Source organism: Anoplopoma fimbria, chromosome 18, assembly GCF_027596085.1.
Source record: "Anoplopoma fimbria isolate UVic2021 breed Golden Eagle Sablefish chromosome 18, Afim_UVic_2022, whole genome shotgun sequence".
NCBI lineage: Eukaryota > Metazoa > Chordata > Actinopteri > Perciformes > Anoplopomatidae > Anoplopoma > Anoplopoma fimbria.
The window spans coordinates 5,603,917-5,623,262 of NC_072466.1; the positions used below are offsets into that span (position 1 = coordinate 5,603,917).

The 19,346-nt window shown below is 40.5% G+C and overlaps 3 protein-coding genes across 3 annotated transcripts in view; 1 reads left to right on the plus strand and 2 right to left on the minus strand.

Annotated features, from left to right (window-relative positions):
* Positions 1–339: 339 nt before the first annotated feature.
* rps29 (ribosomal protein S29) lies at positions 340–2,140 on the minus strand. Its single transcript, XM_054618775.1, has 3 exons — positions 2,055–2,140; positions 1,354–1,453; positions 340–440 (listed from the first exon to the last, which is right to left on the minus strand). The coding sequence occupies exons 1-3, from the start codon at positions 2,114–2,116 to the stop codon at positions 432–434; spliced, it is 171 nt and encodes a 56-aa protein (XP_054474750.1). The 5' UTR covers positions 2,117–2,140; the 3' UTR covers positions 340–431.
* A 3,142-nt stretch (positions 2,141–5,282) lies between these two features.
* On the plus strand, positions 5,283–8,442 carry mgat2 (alpha-1,6-mannosyl-glycoprotein 2-beta-N-acetylglucosaminyltransferase). The gene is made up of 2 exons (XM_054618740.1): positions 5,283–5,443; positions 6,543–8,442. Exon 2 carries the CDS (start codon positions 6,793–6,795, stop codon positions 8,221–8,223), a length of 1,431 nt encoding a protein of 476 aa, XP_054474715.1. The 5' UTR covers positions 5,283–5,443; positions 6,543–6,792; the 3' UTR covers positions 8,224–8,442.
* A 5,338-nt stretch (positions 8,443–13,780) lies between these two features.
* Positions 13,781–19,346, minus strand: part of wdr20b (WD repeat domain 20b) — a 10,323-nt gene continuing 4,757 nt past the window's right edge. The window contains 6 exon segments of the mRNA XM_054618111.1: positions 13,781–15,693; positions 16,049–16,441; positions 16,444–16,523; positions 16,526–17,008; positions 17,011–17,542; positions 17,744–17,926. Of these exon segments, the coding sequence (XP_054474086.1) occupies positions 15,637–15,693; positions 16,049–16,441; positions 16,444–16,523; positions 16,526–17,008; positions 17,011–17,542; positions 17,744–17,926 (1,728 nt within the window). The 3' untranslated portion in view covers positions 13,781–15,636.

Consider the following 19,346-nt stretch of genomic DNA (forward strand, 5'->3'; position numbering starts at 1 on the left):
CTTTCAGGTACAAATCAGACTAAATTTTGTACAATGGGTTCTGCATTTACTAGACATAATATGCTCTTAACCTTATAAAAACGTGAAAATTGTTAACCATTTTAAGACAGCGGTCAGAAAGTGATTATCTGGTGGACTGTTGACAGATATTACTCATGTACAGCACAGGATTTTAACTTAGTTTGAAAGTAAGGTAGCTTGGAAAGTTGACACCAGTGTTTGTTGTGTATTCTTTTGCATCTGAGCTGTGATGTCCACACCTTAAGTCTTCTCATCTTCCCTGCATATACTACTAACAGACACCATGTATAAATGAAAAAACACCACGATACAGTAAGCTTGGACAAAAAAACACATTTATTTGCAGTGCTAAATTATCCCATCTTGGCCCGCCTCCCAGAGATCACCGGACCAATCTGATGACGTGACATTTAGTCCAGCTGTGTGGAAAAGAAACAAATCAAAGCATTAGTTAAGGGTGACATGATATGCATTCAGTACTATTGTTACATATTCACCCAAACACTCAAGTCATAAAACTGACCTAAACTGAACCATGGGGGAAATGAGTGACTTAACAAGGATGCTGCAAAGGTGCGCTTCAATCTACCAATTATTTTACCTTAGAGTTAAAGCACCTTAATACAGTACCAGTCAAAAGTTTGGACACCTTCTCATTCAATGGTTTTTTTTTTTTTAAATTTTGTTTCTACATTGATTAATATTGAAGACATCCAAACTATGAAGGAACTTTTAAATATTAAACATATCAAGGCTTAATATGTATATATAATAAATATAAATGGAACCACACAAATAAATGATAATAGTACATTTTATCTGCATTGTGCTCCTCCAGCAACTTCCTAAACTGGAAACTAGAGCATCATGATCTTATAATGTGGTTTAAAATGAAATATTTGGAAATCCTTCTAAATCATATAAAGCAAATATAGGTTATATTATAGAAAAGTATTATTCTAACCTACAGTACCAGTCAAAAGTTTGGACACCTTCTCATTCAACTACTTTGAAGAATCTAAAATATAAAACATATTCTGGTTTGTTGAGCATTTGTTTGTTTACCACAACAAACAAATGCTCAACAAACCAGAATATGTTTTAGATTTTAGATTCTTCAAAGTAGTTGAATGAGAAGGTGTCCAAACTTTTGCCTGCTACTGTGTGTAACGTCAAACAAAAGATATAATTGAACAAAGCTTGTGTTTCACCTGGAATTGAGAAGCATATGCATTGTTTACAATAAGCCCATGTCAGATCATAAAATAACTTTTTTCCTGACATGAAATGCAATATAATCTGATGAATACTTGGATTTAACAATGAATTTACCTTGACGAAACCGATGTCTTTAGCGTACTGCCTGAAGCACTGGCGGCACATGTTGAGCCCATATTTACGGATCAGACCATGTCTGTTCGAGCATACCCGGCTGGAAGACAAAAGTGGAATAGTTAAACACTTAAATTCACACAATTTAGTCTGATTTGTACCTGAAAGTCAACAAGATCTTCTGGAACTGGATGAGCACATCACTTTAATAACTAGTGCCAATGTGAATACTACTCTCTGGGGCAGTATGCATTGACATTGCTCTTTAATTCTACCTTTCACATCACTACTATGACAATAAAAACCTATTTATCTTTATTACCATGAAAGCTAGCTGCATCCATGTGCGGAAGTTCACACAAAAGCTGTGCAAACTTGGTGCAAACATGGCCGCCTTTACACACCAACATAAACTCCATTAAAGGCACAATATTAAAACACAATCTAAGCATCTCCAGAGGATATGTTTATGAATATATTTAAGCTTTCTGCAGACTCAGTAAGTGAGCAAACAGTGAGAGGCTAGCTGGAGCTAACATGCTAGCTGGCCGCATCCTCCGCCGCCATGTTGGATCAGCAGGAGCGCCCATGCGGTGCGCAAATTAGAGATAAAATATGAAGTATTTTGAGTATAAAACACATCGAAACTGATCAGCTTCAGCACACGTATCGATGAGTTACAGATTTAAGTCGGGACTGACCAGGATCGGGATCCCTGACCGAATTTTCGGGGGTGACTCCAGTAGAGCTGCTGGTGGCCCATCTTGTCTCTTTCGCTCGAGTGTCGGAAAGGAAGAAAGAGGGACGCGCATGCGCAGATGAAGCTGTCGGAGGCCGCTGCTTCCGGTTGCGGAGGGTTCGGGTGGCGACATCTAGTGGTGGAGGGGAGGTACTGCAGTGTGAGCGGGGACGGCCTGGAGGTGGCGGTACAGCCGCAAACATAGAGGTTAATTATATTCCTTTATTGATCCCCATGGGGGAAATTCAAGTGTTGCAGCAGCTCAACTACACAGACAGACAATAAATACACATACTATACAACTACACAGACAATACAATACACAGACAATAAATACACATACTATACAACTACAACTACACAGACAATAAATACACATACTATACAACTACACAGACACAGACAATAAATACACATACTATACAACTACACAGACACAGACAATAAATACACATACTATACAACTACACAGACACAAATACACATACTATACAACTACACAGACAATAAATACACATACTATACTATAAATAAATACAACTACAACTACACAGACAATAAATACACATACTATACAACTACACAGACACAGACAATAAATACACATACTATACAACTACACAGACAATAAATACACATACTATACAACTACACAGACACAGACAATAAATACACATACTACACAGACAATAAATACAACATACTACTATACAACTACACAGACACAGACAATAAATACACATACTATACAACTACACAGACAATAAATACACATACTATACAACTACACAAACACAGACAATAAATACACATACTATACAACTATAAATACAACTATACAACAGACACAGACAATAAATACACATACTATACAACAAAATAAAGATAGAACAGGAATAATGAGCGGTGAAAAGAATGGAGGGCATTAAAATGAGGTGATGGGAATAAACAAAAGGCGTTTAAGTGGAGGAAGGTTGAATACTGTGAAAACTGTGAAACTGTGCAATACTATAACTATAATTATTAGTTATTATTATTTATTGTTGATTTTCTACTGTTTTTTATTGCTTATTTATAATACTTGTTTTTTTATTTTCATTTTTTACTTTTATTTTATCTTGTCTTTCTTCTACTATGTCTCTTGTGTGCACTTTACTCTATGCTGCTGTAAGCCTGCAAATTTCCCCGCTGCGGGACTAATAAAGGATTATCTTATCTTATCTTATCTTATCTTATTCTGTCTGTATTTATAAGATTTTTTTTTAGTTATTGTGCATTTTTTATTTTTCTTACTTACTTACTTATTTAAAATACTTGTTTGTTTTTTCTACTATGTCTCTTGTTTGCACTATTTCTTTATTTTTATTTTTTTCTACATTGATTAATATTGAAGACATCCAAACTATGAAGGAACTTTTCAATATTAAACATATCAAGGTTTAATATGTATATATAATAAATATAAATGGAACCACACAAATATATAATAAAAGTACATTTTATCTGCATTGTGCTCCTCCAATATCTGTCTCCCTAAACTGGAAACTAGAGCATTATGATCTAATAAAGTGGTTTATAATGAAATATTTGGAAATCCTTCTAAAACATATAAAGCAAATATAGGTTATGTTTTAAAAAGTATTAATCCAACCTATATCATGATACTATATCTATAATTATTCTGTCTGTATTTATAAGATTTTTTTTTAGTTATTGTGCATTTTTTATTTTTCTTACTTACTTACTTATTTAAAATACTTGTTTGTTTTTTCTACTATGTTTTGTTTGCACTACATTTTTCTACAAACAAATGAAGGAACTTTTCAATAAAACATATCAGAATATGTTTATATATTTTATATTCTTACAAAGAAATAGTAAAAATACACATACAGAGAAGTTGTTATCCAAACTGACTTTTATATTTAATTTGTAGGTTAGATAATATTTAAAATAAGATAAAAATAACCTAAGATATTTGCTTTATATGTTTTAGAAGGATTTCCAAATATTTCATTATAAACCACATTATTAGATCATAATGCTCTAGTTTCCAGTTGGAGACAGATATTGGAGGAACAATGCAGATAAAATAAAAGATAAAAAGATAAAAAGATACAATAAAATAAGTATTATAAATAAGCAATATAAGAAAAAAAATAATCCTTAAAAACAGTAAGAACAGTAAGAATTTAAGTATTATAAATACAAATACAGAAAAAACAGTAAAGAGAGATAAAAATACAATACAGACAGAAATGATTAAATAAAAATTGCACAAAATATTAATGTACATTTATACTTTTATTATTTAAAGATAAGTATTATAAATAAGATAAGATATTTGCTTTATATGTTTTAGAAGGATTTCCAAATATTTCATTATAAACCACATTATTAGATCAGTATGCTCTAGTTTCCAGTTTAGGGAGACAGATATTGGAGGATGCAGATAAAAAGATAAAATAAGATAAGATAAGATAAGATAAGATAAGATAAGATAATGAAGATTAAAATAAATGTAGATATATGCAAGATAAGATAAATAAAAAAAAAAATAAAATAAAATAAGTAGATAAGAAATAAAAATAACATAAAAAACAGTAAGATAGAAATGAAATAATATACAGACAGAAATTATTATAAATGTTGTTATTGCACAGTGTATTAATGTACTAATTTTGTACTTTTATTATTTAATTTGTGTGGTTCCATTTATATTTATTATACATAAGATAAGATAAGATAAGATAAAATAAGATAAGATAAGATAAGATAAGATAAAATAAGATAAGATAAGATAAGATAAGATAAGATAAGATAAAATAAGATAAAATAAGATAAGATAAAATAAGATAAGATAAGATAAGATAAGATAAGATAAGATAAGATAAGATAAGATAAGATAAGATAAGATAAAATAAGATAAGATAAGATAAGATAAGATAAAAATACACATACAGACAGAAATTATGATAAATATTGTTATTGCACAGTGTATTAATGCATTTGTACTTTTATTATTTAATTAGTGTGGTTCCATTTATATTTATTATATATACATATTAAACCTTGCTGTGTTTAATATTTAAAGGGCCAGTAACCCAGCCCCGCCTCCCTATGGTGACAGCAGCGGGGACACATGATGTGTAGGGGGCTGTCTTAGCTGCCCCCCTCTGGACTGGCGCAGTGCATTCTGGGACAGCGGCAGGCAGTGGTTCCGTATTTGGGTTTTTTTTTTTATCTCGCAGCTAACGGGGGGCTAGCTGACCGTTACGTTCCAAAGCAGCCTGCGTGAAGCTATGGAGGGACACGGGTGATGTTGATGACGCGCCTACTCCTCTCTGTTCGGTAAGCGGTGTGATCACCAACGGTTGTTGTTGCTGTGCGACACGGACGCTGCTGCTGACGAGGGCTCGGTCCGTTGCTGGGTCTCTTTAGCCGTTGCTAACCAACCGTTAGCACGTCCTGGATGCTCACGGACATGCACGATTTATTTTTGTTGCTATGACAGCGTGTTTATTTTTTATTATTTTTTTTAATTTTTTTATTGGAATAAAACTGTGATATTGTGTTTTAGAAATATATATATATATATATATATATATATATATATATATAAAAAAAAATAATAATAATATATATATGTATAATGAGAGTGAGTTATAGGCTGTCTAACTCACTCACTAGTGACGTCACAGTGTACTCATGTACCATGTTAAAGTGCATGTGTATTGGTAGCATGCTTTAAAGGAACATATGCATTGATATCATCACTTAAAGCAGATAAATGACTATTAATTAAACACCCCCCAAATAAAAGATGGAGTTTTTTTTGTTCTGTGCAGAGAGGGCCGATCAATATTGATAATGCAGTTGAAGGGCAGAGATTTATGAGATGCATGGAGCCATAATGAACATTGATGAATATAACTAAAGAGGAGGAACTGAGGAATAAGCACCAGTCTTTTGGTGGTACTTTTTGCATCGTATCCAGTGTCTGAATCACTGTTGTTGCTTCCATTACAGCTCATCACGTTGTACTGATGCATGTATGCGTTTATATAGATTTCTGCTTTCCAAAATCAAGTCTAACTACATTAGATATTTCATTTTTGGGCCGCACATGCTTATTGGTCTGTTCTGTAGCTTTCCGTCGTATCTCAAGTTCCTCATTGGAGCTGAAGCAATTAGTCGATTTATTCGATTAGTTGATGCTCAGGAAATTGATCAATAATAAGATAATCAAGCTCCTGAAAAATACTTTTTCTATGCTTTATGTTATTTTAAATGCCATTGGCTTTCTTGCATAAATGTGCCATATTGTGATATACAACATTTTGATGCATAAATGATGGTTATTCAGATTGTGATGGTGATTATATCCATATTGATCAGCCCATCTGCCACGATGCACCTGACTCTATTGATTTATCTATTTTTCATTTAGGTGGTACATGCACACTGCTACCCGGCTGCCTCCCGGCTATCGTCATGCCTTACGGAGTATTCATCCACCACCAATGACATTCCAGCGGCGCCCATGTTTACAGCAACAGTTCATTTTGCCAACAAGTAGCCTCATATCAGCTTCTTCTGAATCGGGCCTGCAGAGCACACAATCATAATTGCAGACCTGCGCTCGCCGTTTCGCCACGATCAACTTCTCTCCCTTCGCAAGAAGAGGCCGACCCCCTATCATGAGATTCCGGATCTACAAGAGGAAGGTGGTGATACTGACTGTGGTGGTTGTCATCTGTGGCCTCGCTTTCTGGAGCAGCGGAAGGCAGAAGAAGAACGACAGCGGGTCGTTCCCCAAGGAGGTCGAGCCGGCGAAGAGGAGCAGCAGCAGCAGCGTTGGCGGTGGCAGCAGCAGCAGCAGCATCAACAATCATATCCAGGTGCCTGCTACACCTGCAGTCAGCAAAGCACCTGCTCAGCTCCCTGCTCAGCTCCCTGTTATACAAGCAAATGACACACACCAGGAAAAAGCAAAGGACAAGGAGAAGATACCCAAACCAGAGGTGGATAACACCACGTTAGCCTACCGAGGCATTGTCTTCCAGCTGAACTTCGACCAGACAATAAGAAATGAGGAAAAGTTTAAGGCGGCGCGAAGGAAGGACGATCTGGTTGTGGTGGTTCAGGTCCACAACCGACCCGACTACCTTAAGCTGTTAGTGGACAGTTTGCGGAGGGCCAAAGGCGTGGAGAGCATACTGCTGATATTCAGCCATGATTACTGGTCCCCCGAGATAAACAAAGTGGTGGCCTCTGTTGACTTTTGCCAGGTTCTCCAGATTTTCTTCCCCTTCAGCATTCAGCTGTACCCGCAGGAGTTCCCCGGACACGACCCCAAGGACTGCCCCAGAGACATTCCCAAATATGACGCCTTAAAGCTGGGATGCATCAACGCGGAGTACCCGGACTCGTTCGGCCACTACCGCGAGGCGAAGTTCTCCCAGACCAAGCACCACTGGTGGTGGAAGCTGCACTTTGTGTGGGACAGAGTCCGAGTTCTGAACGACCATAAGGGCGTGGTCCTGCTGATCGAGGAGGACCACTACTTGTCCCCGGACTTTATCCACCTGTTGAAGCTGATGTCGGCCCTCAAAAGGGAGCAGTGCGCCGACTGCGACGTCCTCTCGCTGGGGGGGTACAGCCACATCGGACACTCCGGCAAAGCCAACAAGGTGGAGGTGAAGGCCTGGAAGTCCACTGAGCACAACATGGGGATGGTTCTGAGCAGAGAGACGTACCAGAAGCTCATCAAATGCACGGACACGTTCTGCACCTACGACGACTACAACTGGGACTGGTCCTTGCAGCACCTGACCGTGTCCTGCCTGCCCTCCTACTGGAAGGTCATGGTGAGCGAGGCGCCGAGGATCTTCCACGCCGGAGACTGCGGCATGCACCACAAGAAGGCCGCCTGCATGCCGCTCAGCCAGAAAACCAAGATAGAGAACGTCCTGCAGGGCAGCGGGAACCAGCTGTTCCCAAAGAGCCTCCTGATCACAAAGAGACTGCCGGCCAACGGGGCCGGAGGGGTGGCCCCGCATGTGAAGAACGGGGGCTGGGGAGATATCAGGGACCACGAACTCTGCAAGAGTTATGTTCGATTACAGTGACCTTAATTGCTACTATTATATATTATTGTCTCTTTTGCATCCTCTATAAAGAAAAAAAGCCTTTTAAAAGTAAATTTATGGACTATTCTTCATATTGCCTGTTTTATCGGACTGTTCTAAATAAAGACGAATGTTGGGATTTTTTTGGCTTCTTTAACACAAGTATGTCTTCACATCCAGTTATTTAAGTAATTCCTGCTTCTGATTTGTACGTTTGAATTAACAACAATACTATACTAAACAATATATTGTTGTGTTTTCTCTACAAAAAACTTTCAGATTGGTTCCTTTTTAAGTTAGAACAACTCGAAATAGTAGTAAGTTGGCAGGAGCAGGCAAGAGTGCTCATCAGGGCAGTCATGAATTTGTTAAATCTGTAGATTTATCAATCCTGCTGTGCATGCATAATGAATCGGGAGATATTTATATCACATAAATTTGCTGAGATCAAAGGAGATCCTTTGAGACACCTTGTTTCATTTAAATAACCCCCCACTTATCTTATTTTCAACAGGTTTCTAGAGTCTCGTTACTCCTGGTTGACTGCAGTAAGGATGTCACTTTAAAACGTGCAAACGATGCGTTCGTGATCGTGGGCACACATAGGGGTTTTGCAGCGCTGTGAGCTTTGAGTGTATGGTCAGTGCAGGGCATTTGTTATATTTTGTAGCAGTGTATCACTGTCCGGCCTGACGCCTCGGATAGAATGAGGCGGCTCAGCCACCTGTATCTGTGCAGAGATCTTGATTTCACAGACGAACGCACACGTTGCATCTGGAGCGATCCCAAGACACCGATACAACACACTCTCTCTCTCTCTCTCTCTCTCTCTCTCTCTCTCTCTCTCTCTCTCTCTCTCTCTCTCTCTCTCTCTCTCTCGGCCGTGTTGTCGCTGTCGAAGGTGCATTTACATTTTAAGTGCTTAGACCTCAGCTCAGTATCGATGGTTTCCGCTGAGGGCCCAGAGTTCGGTGGATTCTCTGGAGCTGCATTGATTCCCTCCTCTCTCTCTCCTCCCTCCTCCCTCCCCTCCCCCCTTTACAGCAGTGCTTAACAATCGCCTCTGCACACTTTTTTTTTTTTCAAAAATGTGAAATAACTGCAAAGTTATCGCTGACTAGACTCTCCACACAGTTCATGTTAAAGATGTCCTCTGGCAGACTGCTGGGCCTTTTCAGAGGCTCGGATTGCGAACGTAGAATACCTAAACGTTGCATGAATTAAATATGACTTTTGTTTTTCTAAATGTAATGCTTGTATCTGAGGCCCCAGTAGGACAAACATTCATGACCGAGCAACGCCGATGAAGCCCAAACAAAGCATCATCTGTGACAAACGGACCTCGCTGCTCATTTTTTATCATGTGTGAACTTTAATTCCTAATGCAGTGTGAAGACATGTGACGCGGGGCTGCTAGTGCTGAGGTCATGTGACACAGCGTGCAGCTGCTCTCGCGGCGGCGGAGGCCAAATAATTGGGCCCCGCACCTCGAGGGAAAAGGCCCAGAATAGAATATGAGAATGGGAGGAAGTGGCACTGTGCTCTCGATTCCTTGGGTGACTAATGGTTAACCGATGCCGGAGCGTTTGAATCTGTAACGTCCCGATGCCTCTGAAAGCGTTCTACTTAGATGAATGTTTGAGGGCAAGAAAGTAAAAACAGTCTTTTGGTGCATGAAATCCGTTGATGGCCCACTTATCGTTACCGTCCATTAAAGCGTAAACCATTAGCTTAACAGCATTTTTACACTGAAACCAGACAATATGACAACATAGGTTGACAATTTGACCAATGAAAAAGAGAAAACAAGCAAAGTTTAAGCATAAAATCACAAATAAAACAGATGAATAAGACATTTGGTATAAAGATAACAAATAAAGGCATTCTTTTTTATCTAACAGACAGGCTAAAAAAGGCTGTTTGAGATGATAACCAACTGTCTGTTACAGTTTAAATGTAATCTAACTCAGAATCACTTGAGGTGGCCACAGGGCTTTAATCATTCCTCTGAATTAAATATTGCAAAAGCAGAACAAGCTGTTTTTTTCCCCCATCTTCCAAACCTCACGCAGGTGTGGAATAAAACCAATCAATCATATTTAAATTACATAATTGAAGACTTGTAAATGAGTACACCGTCACTATAACTTTTTTTTTATTATACTTTTAACTGCTCAACCTGATTCTTACTTCACGTTAAAGCAGCTATTATTGCTTTTTTTGTGTTAACAAAGGGTCACATGACTGTGCGTCATGTTAATAGTCATTAGTAGATGGATAGATGAACCCGTGAATAATTAGCTACCTACTATGCAGTTCCCTTTTGGCTGCATGGAGTATTTTAGTGTCTTTCAGCTTATTGTTTTTTTCTTGTTGCATTGTAGTTGGCAGGCAACCATTAGCTGAAAAGCTAACTGTTAGCAACCTGCTAGCCACATATGAGCGAAACATCTTGGTACTACCTGCTCTGCACCAACCAGCAAACAGACATAGTTGATAATAGAAGTAAACAGTATGATATTTTGTTGAGGAGGTGGTGGATACCAAAAACAGAGCTAAAAGGAGAGTGAATATTGGATTTAAATGAGGCTACTAGTTAGCCGGAAAGACGACTCCTAAATAAACGCTAATATTACTCTGTAACATTTGCAAGTGTTTGCTAAGAATCAACTTTAAAGGTAACTTAAATGTGAATAGTAGACTTTGGCATTCCACGTCCAAACTTCTGTGCATCCTAACAGGCCCTTTAAGAGCAGCCATTTTGAAAAGTCATCGTAGGGCAAACACAGCTGTAATAAATAACATTAGTGCTGTGAAAAGCCGATACCCTTAATTCCCAGATACACAGACAGTTATCAAATATTTTTTTATTGATGATGTACTTAGTAGACCATTACCAATACCCTGGGGTCCGAGCAGCCATGTGGCCAAATGCCAATTCAGCCATTTGAAAAAAAGTAGCTTGGATTCCAGTATTCCATTCATTTATCATCCTATTCTTTATCCCTACTTCCATAACTCATTCCTTCATGTCTGAGCTCACTACAGGTCTAAATAAGTATCCCTGTGGAATCTGTGAAAAAAAAATAGGTTAATTGGTTTATTTCCATAATCTGACTCTGTTCAAAAGAAATCCATCAATGACGTTACCAAGAAAGTGTCGTTTTTTTCTGCACGCTTCATTTTTTTACGCATTCATTTTCTTTGACCAACATCTTTTAACTGTCAACTTTTTTTTTGCAACACACATCGACTGCCGCTCGTTCTTCAGGCCTGAGCTCCGAGAGAGAGAGAGAGACACAGAGAGAGAGTGTATTAATCATTCATAGCCGTTGCACACATTGCTAGGTAAACAAAAAAACGTGGGTCAATAGATAGAGAGCATGCAGACGAGGGAATTGCATCACTGAGAGAAAACTGATTAAAGCACGGGGGTCTTACAGGAGCAAGAGGAGTCTCGTCTCTCGATGCATTGAATTCCAATCAAGTGGGAACTATTTCCCCCCCGAGGATGCAAGATAAATGGAGTTGTTTTCCAAGCTCTTAGCAGCATGATCCAGACTTTTGATTGCTACTCAAACGGCCGGTTGGATTAAAGGGGTGTCTGGGTTTGCGTATAATGAATAAATGTGGTCGACAGCGTGCAGAGAACATAAAAAGTGCATTTATTACAGTCAGTGTGATGGTTTTTTTGTTTTTTTTTAATGTAAAACATCTCACTAAGCACCAATCCTGATTGATACCAGCTCAGCATTGATGCGTGCAGCTTCACGGAGGGGTTTAGACAGTCAGACAGCGATTGTCATGTGTGGAGTGACGCCCTGACAGGATGATCGGAGGCCTCTCCGGGGCCCTGCTGATCCACATTCTCCACCCCTCTCCGTCACCCTCACCCTGATGCCACAGGCTGCTGCTTTAATGGCTGTGAGTGCTTGTGTTTCTTCTAAAAGTGACTCATAAATTATGGAGGAGCAGTTTTTATTCCCCACTTGGAATATAAAATATATATGAAGTTGTAGGGGGATTTATTAGGAATACATTCGTAAAGAGGTAGACAGAGAGAACAGAATATATACGTATATGGACAATGATTTATTTTCCCGTTTGATCAAACGATATAGATGTTATTAGGGCAAGTTCACTTAACGGATGTGAGGAATTCTTAAGCTCTCATTTGACTGAGCGATACTGCCACCTACTGGCCAACTGAGACCCAAACATGCTTCAAACTGGTCATTATGGGCTATTGCAGGAACAGGTAGAAATGTATGTGAAAGGGCGAATAAACAAAGTTAAAATCCAGAATAAATGGCTGTTCTTGCTCAGTTTAGTTGCATTTTAGTTATTCATACATAATAATTTCCCTTAATCGTTTTTGGCGAGTATGTAAAACTCAGATATACATACTTTTTTGGGGGGGTTCTTTGTAAATGGCTGTAGGCCTCCTGCATACAGTTCTCCATTGATAAAAATCCACAGCTCAATGGAATTCAGCCATCCTTCATCTGATTATTTCCACCTCCGCTTACATCTCCTTTTATGACAAACGTCTAAATGTCTCCCTCATCTTTCTGTCGTCTACGAACAGATTTGTGTGACCTCACGTAATTCCCAGTATAGCTCTCCACACAAACACAACTCAAGAGAGGTCTAATCAACCAGATGAAGTGAAAACACCTGTGTGAGGTTGCAGAGTCTTTAATAAATGCTGTGCGCTCGTATACCCATACGATCATATTTATTGTGCAAGAAAAAGATTGGCAGTGTTCCCAATCGAATACTTTGACTTTCTGTGAGTACGTTCTTCTGCTCTTAGAAAGTACGAGGGTTGAACTTTAACCATCTTGCTTAAATGTCATTTGACATACTATGTAGTGGGATATATATATATATTTTTTTTTTTCCTGGTACACTAAATAGTAGGATTTTATGAGTATTGGCACACACACTTGGTATGTCCCTATACATAGTATGTAAACGCAGTATGACATAAACACCAGTGTGTCCTGCTGCGTCTGGTCGGGTTTTTGCAGCATCCAAGCGAGCCTGTTTTTCTGGCCATTCTCCCACAACTCGATTACATTCAATACAAGAACTGATTTGTTTCCTTTTCCATAAACTCCTAATGGGGATGTGATGATGTCAGGAAATGAACCTGGACCCTGATCAGATTTAATACCAGTATTATCAAATAGAAATGTCAGCCAAGTCAAAGTCTATTGAAAAAAAAAACATATTGTCTTGCGCAATACAATTAGTTAATTAGCCCACACTGGCTGAGCTAACTGCTAGTGTAATGAAAGTGCTTTTTATCTGGTACGTATGATTGACAGCAGAGTGATGCGAGTCACTGTTTGGTTTTCCATTCTGCCATAAAGATGCCGAATGAATTCATATTGCGTGCTGACTGTGGGGCCTGACGCCTGGCTTCATGTGGAGGGAAACATGAAGGTATATACCCCCAACTAATGAAGACACTGATCCATGCAGGTGATCACACACACACACACACACACACTGAATAAAGTCACACAAATGGAACATGGTAATCTGTCAAAGCTGTTTTTTGTTTTTTTAATAGGCGTCACATGGAGGAAAAAAGGCTCCCACTGTCAATATCCTCAGTCTTGCTATGTGGGTGCTTGAAAAAAACAAAAACAAAACAAAAAAAAAAAAAAATAAAAACACCTCAAGCACTAACACCATCGCGTGGCCGACGCTTAAGTCAGTCAGTTGGTATTCAACACAGTGTCAAACGTTTGTTCAGCATCGGTTCAGTAATTATTTACTCACACAAACTCAAAGACTTCTGCACCGTCTGCAGAAAACATGGGTTGTCAGTCTTATTTTGTTAGTTAAAAGTGAAATCACACAACATGTTGATGGATGGGACTAGTGGGGGGTAGAGGGAGGGGGAGGGGGGTTACTATGCCAGCGTTATTCTTCCTGTGGTTTACCTGAGCTCGGAGTGATGGCTGAATTAGACCGCTGCATCTGCGCCTTCCTGCCTACGTGGTAAAAGGAATCTGCAGCGACAGGCTAGCTAGCGTTCAGCACTACCTGTTAGATAAAGAGGAATTGGTTTTTTCCATAGATGTCTCCTATACCAAACGTTTCATTAATAAAAATACACCTGAATTCTCTTTATGTACAACAGAAAAGAAACATTTTTTTTTCACCTGCATATTCAAGATTCATTTTTTTTTTCTTTTTTTTAATATTAGGTATAGATCTTCTGTATTAGAAATATCACTATTTTTCTGAAATAAGGATTCTTTGAACTAATGTAATAATGATCATTTCACCCATAAATCATTGAAGTACAATATTTACATATAATACAGAGCCCATTTAATCTGAAACAATATTAAAATAAATGTTCAATAGATACAAAGGTTTCTTTTTAAATTCTATTTATATTTCAACCTTTTCAAGGAGTCCTTACACACTCCCAAAAAAAAGTAAAGCCATTCTCCTCTAACAAACTATTAAGTGCAAACAATTTATTTTTTTCTCCATATAAAAAACTATGATTGCAGCATCCAGCGTTGAGACAGAGGGCAATAAGACGCCGTTTCCCTCCCCAAGTGCTTCCAAAGCGGTCTTCGAAATATTCGGGTCATGAATTCAAAATGGGGGGAAAAAAAAACAAACAAACAAAAGCAACAAGAATGAAAGAAAAAAAAAAAATCTGTGCAAATACACTTTAAAGTGTGATACCGCTGATTAAAAACATTTGTAAAGGAAGTAAAAACGCTCCAGTTTCTCTTGAACAGGCGTCGGGAGCTGGGGGTGCACAAGAGATCGACCAGGAAGAGGGAACAAAAATGAAAGAGATGTGGCTGCTGCTCCAAAACGATCCCTCATCTAATTTTCCTTTTGTGAAAACATTTGAAGAAACAAAATAAAAAAGGAAAGAATGTCCAAATTAAACCCACAGAAAAAGGTTAGGTTGAGGCATCACCACAATGCTTACAGCATGTCTAGTCTTAAAAGATCTACAGGCACAAAGGATCGGGTACTAGTTTGTTATTTTCAGACTAGACATGACTTGATATGACCATCGATGGTACAACGAGCCATCAAATCCCTCCCACAAACCTCCTGGACGATTTTTAAAGCTTGCCATCCAACTTCCTATAGCACCCTTTTTTCTCCCCCCCCGCCCAGACAATAGGGCGTCGAGCTTCCAACCGTGGCTCGGCCAACACCGGTTATCTAAGCTGTGAGCAAGTAACACAAACAGAGCCTCTGGATGGTTGTAGTGATGAGAATGAAGGTGACACAGGAGGTCATGTGGTGTGTGTGTGTGTGTGTGTGACAGTATGTGAAGAAGCGCTGCAGGACCGTGGTCTTGGTCATCCCCCCCGTCTCTGTTGCATGGAGCTGTCATTAGCAGCGCCAGCACTGGGGCTATACTACTGTTCCACTGGGGGAGTTGGCTGGGTTGTTTTGAGATGATAGCAAACCCTGCGGAGAGACAGATAACACACATTGATAACAAACAACAGTGTTACTCAAATGTATTTTCAAAAAAAAAAAAAAAAAAAGAAAAAAAAAAACCAAAAAAAAAAAGAGGCAGAATAGCGAGGCCATGAGGTTTTACTGACGGAGAGAATGTGCTATTAACCATCAAAAACTTCTGAAGGGCTTAGTGTAAAAGCATGAATTAAACCAAAAGACCTTTGGCTGCACAGAGCGGCGATAACAGCTTTTCTGAATGCAGGGAACAAAAAAAAAAAAAAAAAAAAAAATGCCTGTGCACGAGACAAAGTAAGAGTAAGAGGCGTCACATGACAGTGTCCTCGAGAGGCCCGTCACTCACCACTTTCCCGGGCCTAGCCCATGTGCAAACGAAACCCTCCTGACAGGCTGTTACCAGACAGTCCTCAAGGAAGATTAACACAGTGAGTCTCTCGTGAGCGATCTTCTTGCACACCAGCGGCTCGAGCAGCGGCACGTCCTCCATGCGCGGGCACAGCAGGGTGCCCAGAGTCTTGGCCGCCTCCGCTTTCGCCGTCCGCGTCGAGCTGAGCTGGTTGAGCTTGTCGCTGCTCTTGCTGCTGATGTGGCCCATGCTGTGGTTCCGCTTGTGGTCCTTCTCGTGGCGCTCCTTGCGCGAGTCGTGCAACGACAGCGTCGCGAACTTGCTGACGCCCGTGGCGATGAACGCGCTGTCGATGATGCTGTTGCCCTTGGTCGTTGTGGTGGTGGTGGTGGTGGTGGTCGTGGTCGGGGGGTGGTGGTGGTGGTGGTGCTGCTGCTGCTGTTGCCTGTGTGACTGTTGGGGGTGCTGCCCCTGTTGGGTTGGAGGAGTGTGGCAAGCTGTTGGACCGAGGCAGGGTGCTGGGGAGGGAGTTCGCCGGGTTGCCACTGGTGCTGCTATTGCTCGTATTGTCTTTACCGTTGGTGCCACTGGGATTAGTGGCCGATACAGTAGCAGTAGCAGTAGCAGTAGTAGTCGTAGTAGTAGTTGTAGTTGTAGTAGCAGTAGTAGTATTTTGTCCAGTGGCTGGAGGGCTTGTAGCACTCATAACATTAGTATGAGTCCTAGTGCGGGACAACGGGAGGTGAGGGAAAAGAATGTCCTCCGTCAGGTCCCACAGACACAGCTGGGTGTCCTGTCCCACTGAGCCGAATCTGTAGGTCACACTAACAGGCCTGCTGTCCGTAGAGTTCCTCTTAGAGAGCCGAGAGTGAGCGCTGTTGGCTCTGTCTCGGCCCACGCCGAAGTGAATCTGCTCGTGGAACTCCTCGTCGCTGCCGCTGAACTCGGCAGGGGGTCCCCGTCCTCCACGCTGGTGGTGCAGTGGTCGAACGCCACCACGCTCACCCACGACTTGTGTCCGTGGCCCCGTGCGATCACCCTGCAGTCCGAAAACGACCACACCGTCACCAGGTCGTCCTCCCCTCCCGCCACAATGTACCGTCCGTCGGGGCTCCAGCACACGCACAGCAGGCCGCCGAAGTAGCTCTTCATCGTCCCGTGGAGCTCCGCGGCGTCGAAGCCGAACACCCGCAGGAAGCCGTCCTGGCTCGCGCAGGCCAGGAACTTGCCGTCCGGGGAGAAGGCGAACTCGTTGAGCGCCCCTTCGCCGACTGTCCAGCGCAGCAGCGGGTTGCGAGCCGACTTGCTCTTGCAGGTGTGCACGGCATAGTTCTCACCCTGCTTGAGGAGCTGGTAGTGAGGTGCCGTGGTGCCGCAGGTGTTTTCCACGTTGTACAAATACATGCTGCCGCTGGAGTGAGCCACCAGAAACAAGCTCTCCGAACCAGGAACCCATCGTACGCACGTTACTCGTGACTTGTCTATTAGTCTCTGGGGGGGGGGAGAGGGAGAACAGAGAAAGAAATAGACACGGGTCAGCTTGTTATTCCAATATAAGATAAGACAATCCTTTATTAGTCCCGCAGCAGGGAAATTTGCAATATTTACTAACGGCAGACAACTGAAACCAAATATTAAAAGGATTTAAGATGTCTTTAATATATTTTAGATGGTCTGAGAATCAGAACCCACCTCTTCATTGAAGAGTTTGCTCGTCTCCTTCTTTATTGGGTCGATGAGCTGCACCTGGCCCGCCGAGAAGCCCACCAGCAGGGAGACGCTCTCTGCTGTGGCTGTGATCGGGTTGAAGTCATGACATGTGGGCTGCGTTCCTTTGTATATCCTCTTGTCTATGGGCTTACTAAGATCAGCAGCCTAGAACAATGAGAGACGCACACAAATTAGTGAAAACAGTTTGAAGTGTCATCCATTTTTACACTGCTTAGAAAAGACAAACAGCTGGGACTGTGAGGGACACTCACTTAGCTACTAGTTACTTAACTCCACGACAGAAGGCTTATGTTTATCTTGACACCTAATCTATTTAAATTCTGACGCAGTAAAGAACACCAAGTCTGGAAATTTCATTTGATTCTCTCAAACCACAAGGGGGACAATTTACCCCAGATCAGAAAAACAGAAATGGGGTCAATCAAACTTATAGTCTACAGACAAAACAACCTAATCTCTCAATATGGAGACAAATATCTCCATTAAGTATTCTATAAGAGGACTGTGGGCTGCCATCTACTCTTCGTTGGTGTCAACAAAGTGCAAACCCAATGTTCCTGGTGCATGGTGATGATGTATTGTGACACATGGTGAGTCATTATCAAAAAATAGAAAGCTAGACCATATAGGTTAACCGTTTAGTTTGTCTTCCAGCAGGCGGATCGCAACACAACTCCATTTATGGATATACAAGACATATATCCTCCCATACCGTATGAGACAAGTTTGAATCATGATATCTTAAACAGAATGACATCAATCATTATCACCAATCATTACAAAACTGAACCGTATCATCCAACACAGTCTGTTTCAATATTGTAAGAAAAAGGAAGACAAGACAATTAGCTAAAGCTGTAGTCGCTTTGAAAGAACAAAACTGATATATAGACCTAATTAACATAACTGGCATTGAACAAGTGGAAATGTGATTTATTGCTACAGCTCCCTTGTGGTTTATTTTAATGCATTAAAAGGAGGAAGCTTCGGGGATGTATTAAAGAAGCTGTCAGTTCTGTCAAAGGGAGGCTGCTCTAAATAAGATAAGGATCTGAGGTCAGACGTTCACATTTAAAAGTGCTACAATGACGATGATGATAAGCTTCCCCTTTTGGCTGCCAAAATAATTAAGACAATAATGAGACTTCATTAAAAAATAAACTGTTATACATTGATTAAATCAAACACACGCTGGGTCTAGACTTTCGGCTGGCTGTATGTACGAGAGTAGAATGTTGTAGTTAAACGCTGAGGGGGAAGTGATCGTCTAAGATAAGAATGAGAGGCAAGACATCAAAACACATATAAGAAGAGACAGGCTGAAAGAATAGATAAGCAATGACTCCCCAGCTATTGAGATATTTGGGTGAGCCACAACAATGTCGACAACTTGTCCAATAATCCACATCAACAACCAGGCAGCAAGACTTCTTATCCCTCTATAGCCCTTCTATGATTTCCATCAGCAACGGATAATAGTCTTGTGTTTTCTGCGTGTCATCAGAGCTGCAACGAAGCCTTAAATATTAGTCACCATGCCGACTCATTATACAAAGTCAAGTCT

Coding starts and splice junctions, on each gene's coding strand:
- mgat2 (XM_054618740.1), top strand. CDS start 6,793: ATGAGATTCCGGATCTACAAGAGGAAGGTGGTGATACTGACTGTGGTG.
- rps29 (XM_054618775.1), bottom strand. CDS start 2,116: ATGGGCCACCAGCAGCTCTACTGGAGTCACCCCCGAAAATTCGGTCAG. Junction 1,454..2,054: donor GGTCAGGGATCCCGATCCTG/GTCAGTCCCGAC, acceptor TTTGTCTTCCAG/CCGGGTATGCTCGAACAGAC.